Source organism: Coffea arabica, chromosome 9c, assembly GCF_036785885.1.
Source record: "Coffea arabica cultivar ET-39 chromosome 9c, Coffea Arabica ET-39 HiFi, whole genome shotgun sequence".
Classification (NCBI taxonomy): domain Eukaryota; kingdom Viridiplantae; phylum Streptophyta; class Magnoliopsida; order Gentianales; family Rubiaceae; genus Coffea; species Coffea arabica.
Window position 1 is genome coordinate 30,741,405 of NC_092326.1, and position 10,057 is coordinate 30,751,461.

The 10,057-nt window shown below is 36.5% G+C and overlaps 1 protein-coding gene across 1 annotated transcript; it reads left to right on the plus strand.

Moving 5' to 3' along the window:
• Positions 1-500: 500 nt before the first annotated feature.
• LOC140014170 (zinc finger BED domain-containing protein RICESLEEPER 2-like) lies at positions 501-1,610 on the plus strand. The gene has a single exon (XM_072064583.1). The coding sequence runs from the start codon at positions 501-503 to the stop codon at positions 1,608-1,610; it is 1,110 nt and encodes a 369-aa protein (XP_071920684.1).
• The last annotated feature ends 8,447 nt before the right edge of the window (positions 1,611-10,057 follow it).

Here is a 10,057-nt window from a genome sequence, read left to right on the forward strand (position 1 = left end):
CATCCTTTCACAATTTTGGAGGAAGAGGGTTTCAACCTAATGATGAAACACGGCTGGCCGGAGTGGCAGAAGATCTCACATATGAAGCTAAAAAGGATTGTACACAGGTGTATGAGATAGAGAAAAAGAAGTTGAAGAACTTGCTGAGGTAGGTACAGAAAGTCAGCTTGACCACTGATATGTGGAAATCAAAGAATCAGAAAATTGAATATATGGTGGTGACCGGACATTGGATTGATGGAAATTGGAAGCTTCAGAAAAGGGTGTTAAATTTTGTTCATATTCGACCACCACGTCGAGGAGTTGAGATTTCGGATGCAGTTTTTAAGTGTGCAAAGGAATGAGGAATTGAGGGAAAAATTCACACTATTTCCGTGGACAATGCCTCAAACAATGATGTGGCCGTGAGATTGTTGAAAGATGACTTTGGGAGATGCAAGAAGCTATTGGGTGGAGGAAAGCTGTTTCATGTTCGTTGTTGCGCCCATGTCTTGAACCTTATGGTTCAAGATGGCTTGAAAGAGATAGTAGACATTTGTGAAAATATTCGAGATAGTGTAGATTTTGTGAACAAATCTGATGGTAGGGCATTGCTATTTGCAGAAATTGCTCAACACCTGCAAATTCCTGGAAAAAAATTGCTCCATGATTGTAGGACGAGATGGAATTCAACATATGAAATGTTGAATTGTGCTATAAAATATAAAGAGGTTTTTCCTCGTTTTCAAGTTCGAGAGCCCCTTTATGAGTCTTGTCCATCTTCAGAGGATTGGAAGAAAGTTGAGAAAGTTTGCACCATTTTAGAGAAGTTCTACACAGCCACGCACATAATTTCGGGGAGTGAGTATCCAACTAGCAATCTATTCCTCCCTGAGATTCTAAAGGTGAAGAAACTCTTGGATGCACGAGTAGATGATGAAGATGATTTTGTCCGGGGTATGATTACAAGAATGAAGCTCAAGTCTGACAAATACTGGAAAGAGTGCAATTTATTGATGTCCATTGCAGCTATCTTGGATCCCAGACAGAAAATGCGAGCAATAGAGTTTGCCTTCCCTAAGATGTATTCCACATATGAAGCTCAAGAGAATATCACATATGTTCGAAAAGCCATCTTTGAGTTTTATGAGGAGTACGTTGCTATGGGTACAAGTGGAAATGCAGGGGAAGGTTGTTCATTAAATCTTGCATCTGAAATAGTGTGTCCACCTCGAGCAAGTGCTGACTATTGGGATGATTTGGATGAGTATTGTGGTGAACTCGAATCTGATGAACCCCATAAGAGCGAGTTGGTGGATTACCTAGACAAGCCTCGCCAACCTATTGGGCAAAATCCAAAGGATTTCAAATGTCTTGATTGGTGGAAAATCAACCGATCAGCATACCCGGTACTCTCTCAACTAGCAGCTGATGTATTGGCCATTCCTATCACTACCGTCGCATCTGAGTCCACCTTTAGTGTTGGAACTAGGGTGATTGATTCATACCGTGCTTCACTTGCTCCGGAGACAGTTCAGACGTTAATGTGTGCAGGCGATTGGTGTAGAAATTTACATGGGGTCAAAAAGAAATTGAAAGTAAGTTATATCTATATAAATTTGTTATTGTAGAAATAAATTAGTATTTATTAGTTTGTTTATTGATTTTAAAGTATTACATTATTTGCATTTCCACCACCTAAATGCAGCCACAAAAAGTTGTCCTTGAATATGAGCTGCCCAATGTTTGAAGTTGCATAAGGAGCAAATAACTTGCTGGAAATCAGGTCCATCTTTTTTGTGAATTCTCATTTTCTTATTCTTAATTTGCTTTAAGTTGTGTTCAAATTTTAAATTTATATTGTACATAAGTTGGTTGATTTGTCTATTGTGTATGGCTAGGTATCGTAGATTATACACCGAAGTTTGAAGATGCATAAGGAGCAAACAAGTTGTTTCATTTACCAGATTACAAACATGAGCTTCTAAATGCTTATTAGACTCCAGAAATTCTGATGGCTGCACTCCTAAATTTCCCTAAATTTTTCCTTTCAATTGGCTGCACTCTTTTTTCTATTTTCGTGAAATTCTGATGATGTTGAGAACAGGTTGTTGCTTATGTATATTGCTGAAATGTTAATGTGGATCATGGCCACTTAGTTTCTGCATGCGTATGGTGTTTCTTTAATCTACCTATCCTTTTGTTTCTCATTGGCTTCTCTTTTGCGAAATTTCTGAATTTTGGAAGCTAAAATTCTTGAATCTTGAATCCTTATTAATCTTATTGATTCCCCTGGGCATGTTGATTTCTCATCTGAGGTGACTGCTGCTGCTGCCCTTTGTATTACTGATGGTGCATTTGTGGTGGTTGATTGTATTGAGGGTGTGTGTGTGTCTAAACAGAAACTGTCCTTCGACAGGCTCTGGGAGAAAGGATTCGGCCTGTCTTAACCTGTGAACAAGATGGACAGGTGTGTCCCAAGGAACAGGTTATGCTCTATGTATCCAAGATGATTCCAGCATCTGACAAAGGTAGATTCTTTGCTTTTGGCCGTGTGTTTTCTGAAAAAATTGCTACTGGCATGAAGGTTAGAATCATGGGTCCTAACTATGTTCCGGTAGAGAAAAAGGACTTGTATGTTAAGAATGTCCAAAGAACAGTTATTTGGATGGGTAAGAAGCATGTGTTGCTTTTCAATCTGGGCTTTGTGATGATTTGCAAGTGGAAATTCCTATTTGCTGATTTTGAGTTAGTGAAGACGTTTGCTGGGTTTTTTATTCCCTTTTGTTTTTGGGTGCCTAATATCTTACAATCAATGGTTTGTATACCAACCAGGATAGGAAAACTTGCTTCATAAAACAGAGAAGTGAATTTTTGTTTGTGTTCATTTATGCAAAATGTTGCTGCATGGAATTCCAAATGGGTTGGATTGACTCTTTGGTTTACCTCTTCAAGGAGAAATTTAAAACTTGCTCATATTGAGTTCTATCAGTAGCTTTTGTGGTGTAATATGTATACATATATGCCACCGAGCTGTGCTGTAAATTTTAGCTTTTGTGGATGTAGAGGCGTAGAGCAATGAAGTTCTTTGTCTCCACTCTCCCTTGTCGTTCATGTTGCTGTGCAGTGCAAGATTGCATCTGACCTTATGTTTAGTGCAAGTCTCCAAGACTTTCTGGCTCCAGGACTTTATGGCTTCTAAGTTTGATTTCTTTGCATTGCAATTAATCTTGTTCAATTGACATTAATGTACTTTAATTCGAATGTTTAGTGCAATTTAGTTTATTGTTTAATACAAATTAGTAGTGCTCAGTGCCCATCGTTGAGAATTCTTTAGATTCTTTGGAATTGTACAAGAACCAGGAGCAATTCGAGCCCATTCGAGCTCGAGTACTCGACTTGATATCGAGCTCGAGGTACATGTAGAGCTCGATCGAGTCGAATTCGAGCCTCCATAGGCTTGTGTCGAGTCGATCTCGATCTTTTGTTTCTTGAGCTCGCTCGAGCTCTGATGGTCTACGTCGAGCTCGAGCTCGAGTACGCCACTACTCGAGCTCGACTCGGCTCGATTTTACCCCTAGCCAGAACAAGGGACAAAAAGAAACAAGAAGAATAAAGATCGGGCAGGAACTAAAAGATGAAACCCTATTGTTGCGACTAAGAACAAACCAACGGCTGGAACTATTTTTTCTGCTTTGTTTTTGCTGAACTTTTTGTGACTATTTGACACGAACTAGCAGCAGGAATTGACACTATAATTCTGAAAAAAAAAAATCAACCAAAATAACAATGGCAAGATACGAACAGATTTGCACAAGAAATGACTAGAAAACAGCAAAAAAGACACGATGAACTAAAACTATAGCCACTCGATGTTTTTTTTTCCTTTTTTTGGAAAGCATGACACGTGACTCAAACATTACAAAGAATCAAAAATAAGACACGAAAAAGGCTAGAATTTAATGGATGTAACCCAAAAACCATCAACTTTCTCTAATACCAACTTATGCGAATTCCTCCACAACGGCGAAATTCATTCCCCACAACCCCACGATCTTGATGAAAATTTTCCAGTTTTCGATTTTTGGAATCCCTTTAGAACCAATCTAACCCTCTAAGTTGCGAACAATCTTGATACGATCTCAACCCATGACTTAACAAATTAGCGAATCTTGGAATTTGGTAGAACGGTGCTACAAACAAGTGCGATTCTTGTTTGATAAACCAAGATGAACTCTTAGGAAGTTTCTAAGATGCTCAATGGTGCTCACAAGAAGCCAAGAGAATCACTCTGAATTGTCAAGAAGCAAAAAAAATCTGATATTGTTGTTGGTATGAAGCTATTTATAGTTTTACACAACTCAAAACCTTGATAAGTCTAGCCTAAGGAAACCTATTAAATTTGGTCCACTTGGTTTCTTTATGACTGAAATTTTTTAACTAGAATATCACTAAAATAACGACAAAAATGGCAAGGACAACATCGCTTAGGTCACTTGCTTATTCTACTTAATTGAATGACAAAACTTGCTAGCTTCTTGAGGACTTGAACACGTGCAACTTGAATCAAACTTGTAAATCGAAATGCTTCATTGGCGGGTCTTGATCCTTGGCTCGGAGTAAAGTCACAAGCTCTGAGCTACCTTCAAACAGTGAACTACCTTCTTTAGCCTCTTGTATCGTGTGTACCAAGACATTCAATTGCTCCTTCATCCTTTTGGCACGAGCTCGCGTGATTGGTCCAGATGGTACCACCATGCCCTCGATAGTAGCTTGGATGGCCGCATCAAAGGTGAAACAAGTTGATGCCTCGAGGAGATGGACCATTTCAAGTCCTTGCCAAAGTTAATAACAGTGCATATCAACTCGATCTTCCAAGTGAGTATGGCGTCAGCTCTATATTTAATGTTGCTGATTTGTTCCCTTTTGACGTAGGTGATGACTTTGATTTGAGAAAAAATCCTTCTCAAGAAGAGGAGACTGATGAGAATCCGGCAAGGGCTCCAGTTGTTGGTTCAAGTGGCTCGAGTGAGATTTAAAATGCACCATTGGTGAAACTTGGACCAATGACCCAAGCAAGGGCAAGAAAGTCGTGAGAGTCACTTAAAGCATTCCTACAAATAGTTCAATCTCACGTATGGTTGATTCAAGAAGCTTGAAACACGATGGTGAACCTGATCCAAGCTAACGTGGAGTCCACGGACACATAGGTGAAGCGCGGACAGCTTGCTGCTAGTTAGTTGTTCGAAATGGGTCTTAGGAGTTAGTTAGTTGATTGGTAGTTAGGTCAATAAGGTTGAATTAGCTCATGTTGAGCACTTAACTGATCAGTTTCGTTCATTAGGGTTAAGTCACCTAGGGTTTAGCTTAGGTAAGTAAAGTTGTCCTAGTCAAGTTAGGATTCGGATTTGTAATGCTGGCCGAATTTCAATAAGACAAGTTCATTATTTAGAAAATCGTAGAGAGAGTTCTCTTGGCTTTGAAACAACCTTTGAATATCTTAGATTGGATCTAAGTGTTTGTCTTGGCTTATCATGCAAGAATCACAATTCATCCTAGCATAAAAAGATGGAATTTTTCCAAATGAAACAAAATGAAATGTTTCACAATTCTTTCTTTTTATTTCTTATCAAGCAAGAATCTGCCTACAATACTTTCTATAGGTGAAACAGTACGTCCTAGCATGTCCGATGAAGTACTCAACTGGCAAACTGAAAATTCCTTGGTACAAAATTCTGCTCTGACTTCAATATACAAGCATGTGACTGAAGTAAAAGGCAAAGTTGATCAAATAGATACTACGGTTAAAGTCCAAAACCCTCAAGTATCTCATATGATCAATGTTCTTGAAAAAAGGCTTGAAAACCTGAAATATGAATTGCTTTCACATTCTTCTTCTTTAGCAAATTTTGTTGCAAACCAGGAAAAGGAAACCAAGTTCATAAGAAACCAGATCGAAACTCTCAGAACCACAGGTGAAACTCCTTGGAACAGTTGATTTACCATCCCCAAAGGTAAGTCCAAGGTTTGGGGCCACTCCAATAAGGAACTGGCCAACTTCTTTCATCCAACATGAATTAGGCAAAATGTCTTCTCATAATGGATAAAGATGCTCCTGAATCAAAAAAAGCAATAACTGGAATAGGTTTAGAATACTTATCCTTCAAGACATGAACAAGGGTTTGGGGATAGGTTCCTTCAATTACCAGAGGCTTAATTGTGAAGATTTCTTTTGGAACCTGCAAAGCCAAAAGAGTATGATCAGTAATATCTTCTTGTTCAGAAAATTTAGATTCTAAATCAGAAAATTGAATTTGAAATTCAGGAATCAGTTTTACTCCCTTTTGATTTTGAGGACAATTTTTTTTGCAAAATATCCTGGCTTTCCGCAGATGAAACATTTATTTCCTTTCCTTCCCCTGCACTTTTTATCCTTTCTCTTGAAGTACTTCCATCTTTTTCTGAAGGTTCTTCTTGGATAACATTGTAAGTAACATTGACTCTAACATTCAGATACAGTAATAATCTTCATCTGGTGTATCCGAGGGAGTGCTATCAGGATCGGTGATATTATACAGCTCATTATGATTCATGTGTGCTCTTTTGTTTCTCTTTTTATTGAATGTCTTTTTTCTTCTGAACGCTTCTTGTAGACAAAAGTAGTGGAGGGGCCATGCTAGACAAAACAAAGCAAGGATGGTTAATAGAAAACAAGGCTTTGATTTCTAGTTGTTGTTCGTGTTTTTAATTGCTGTCTGAATCTCAATTTTTGTTCGAGCCTTATTACCTTGTTTCTTGAGTCTTGAAATCATCTAGAGCCACAAAAAAAAAAAAGAGTACTGTTCATGGGGAGATACTGTAGTAGTACTGTTCATCGCTACTGTAGCAGTACTATTCATCACTACTGTAGCAGTACTGTTCATCCCGAAATCACTGTTTACTCGTAATTTCTTTTGTTTTAGTTGTCAATCTTTCTCCTGTTCATTGATTTTTTTGTGTTTTGAATCAAAAAAAAAAACAATCTGGTCATTGTTTTCTTGGAAGATTCTAAGCCTCAAGCCTAGGGTTTTCTTGTCAACTTGTGTTGGATTTTGTGTTTCTTGAATCATAAGTGGCTAGTTCTCTTGTTTCTTGGAAGTATACCAAAGTTTTGAAGTTTCTTGATTGAATTTCTAGAATGGTGGGTCATCTTTTAATTTATGCCTATCGTATTAGTCATATGTCAATTAAAATTGAATTTTTCATCATTAATTGTGTGAATAACACCTTTATTTAATTATAAAATAACTGAGATTTTATTGAATCAAAGTGAAAAATAGTTATAAAGCAATGCATGTATGCAAGTTTTAAACAATTACGTAACAAGTTTGATAGAAAATGATATTTTCAATTTTGCACCTTATTTGCACTCCTCAATTTTATGGAATTTCTTTCCTTTACTACATTGCACCCCTTTAAATTTTAAAAAGTTGATTCCTTTGTCTATATTTCCTTTTTCAATTACATAGAATTGTCTTCTTCATAAAATTTTTTTTTGATAAATAATTTCTAAGAGGTATTGGATCTATTTTAGATCAACATAGATGGCAGTTCTTGAAGGAAAAAAAGAAGATTCAACATTTAAAAAAAAATTAGTGTAAGTGAGGGATCTCAAACCTAAAACTTCTTACTTACACTCTCTCTCCCAACCTTTTTAGTTTAAACAATATAGTCATCACAATAATTAAAATCTAGGACAATATACACTGTAATTCATATTGATAATAAGTTTTTTATTCCACTAAAAAGCATTTTCCTATTACACATTTGCACCCCATGATCATAAATCCTGACTCCGCCATTGCTTATATAAAGCTAGAGCCTCTTGTGCTCACTCTATGCAATCAGATTCATCTTTTATATAATGTCCCAAACAACGTGCTACTTGAATAGAATCTTTATTCAGGATTCAGTGCAAACATAGGAGAAGCAAGGTGGCAGCAGAGCTTTGGGCTATATTACTGGGCATCAAGGTGACATGGGAAGAGGGGCACAAAATGGTGACAATAGAGTCGGATTCTCAGGTGGCTATTACACTAATCCAGAGTAGTATACTACTCTAGAGTAGTATTCTACAAGAGTTCAAATATTGTCTCCCATCAAAAGTTGCCACTTATTGTGGCTTCTCTTAGAACCATATGGGTGTCGACGATAGTTCACTTCCCGTCCGTTCCGTGACCCTGTTAGATCACTTCCTAAATATAGGTTAGAGTAGGAGTAGGAGTAGAAGTAAATGTAGATAGTGATAATAGACAAAATATATATATATATATATATATATATATATATATATATATATATATATATATATATATTACACTGATCCAAGATGATGCAGATGATGGCCATTGCAGTAATTTAATCAAAGAAATTAGACTAATGCCGGATGGACAATGGGCCTGCGGGTTCAGACATGTCTTATGAGAGGTCTTACGAGAGGGCACGAATGTGCAGATCATCCAGCAAAGTTAGGAAGAAATCTTTCTCCGGGGTTAACCAAATTCAGAGAGCCTCCACAATCGTTTAGACAACTGCTGAGCCAAGATATCTCATATCTGTGGAGTGGCTACGCCTAGATTAGCCAATATGTATCGGGCCTCTGGCCCTCCTATGTACCCCAAAAAAAAAAAAAAATAGAACCTCTACATCATGCATTATATGATTATAGTAATAGTTATGCAATAAGATGGGCGGTTACCATATTTAATACCTGTTTAACATGCAGTATAAGATTTTATGAGGTTGATCCCAACACGTTGTTTAAATTGCTGGGAGATATCATCAGAAACATCTCAAAATTGCTTTAGAATTAACTTTTTTTTTTACCCAAAAAAAATAGCAGTAGAATCCATAATTATTTGAGCACATGTTAAAATAAATTTTAGCTTTCTTTCTTTTAAAAAAGAAAAAGTTAGGATCAGTTGATCATAATTCATAAGCTTCCAGCGAAAACATTTATCTAATAGAAATGGCTAGTAAGGTTTACGTCAATCGTTTGGTCTTCAAGTCAATGGTATATCATATTGAATGTTTCTGACATATTTAGTCCATATTTTCGGTGGAGGGAAACTTCAAACGAGTCCTATTTACGCGCCAAAGAGTTATAAAAGGAAAGACGACAAATGGTTAGGGAGAAATCAATATGGAGTGAAATAAATCAATATGAAGTGAAATATTTTGTCATATTTAATTTTTTTTTTTTTGGATTGAAATACGAACCAAACTGCTTGATATTTGAATCCAATTCGATTCAATAAGAGTTCGTTTAAATTTAATTTACCAACTAATTAAATCAAATTTACATAATAATTTGTGTTTGATAAATTTTAAACTCAACTTAATTAACACATATGTGAAATTTACATATACAAAGTTCAAACTATTCAGCCTCAACTTAAGTTTGAAGCGGTAAAAGTTCGTTTCAAATCAATTTGAAAAGTAAATAAGTCAAATTTGAATTAATTTCAAACTCAGTGAAAATTATCAAACATACTTAAACACTAAAAATATTTGACTTATTTAAACACGTTTATATCGCAAGTCTTTTTTAGACGACGGAAAAACTTTACCATGACTACTTATTGTAATTGTAATCATCACCTAAAGCCAAAAGAGAATGGCCATAAAGGCTCTTTTCACGAAAGGCATATTTTCATGGCTGGAAATAGGAAAGTGCTTGAAAAAGGAGGACAAATGAGTAGCTGGTTACGTTACACTGGTGGTGGAAACAGTTTATAGTTGAAATTTCGCTTACAACAAGTAAAAAATCCAAACTTGCCCGAGGATAATCAGTCCAACTATGATTGTCCCACTCCCACATCAAGCACAGGGACAAAATCATAACTTTGTGCCAACTGCGACTGTCCCACATCAAGCACAGGGACAAAATCAAAACATTGTGGCGGGAAGACAGTAGACTTGGTCACTCGAGTAATAGAGTTTATGATCTTCATAAAGTGAAATCATTAATACATGAACTAGCCCAGTGGGCTGTGACTTATAATCAAAATTTTAAATAAAACATGAAAAACTAATTCTC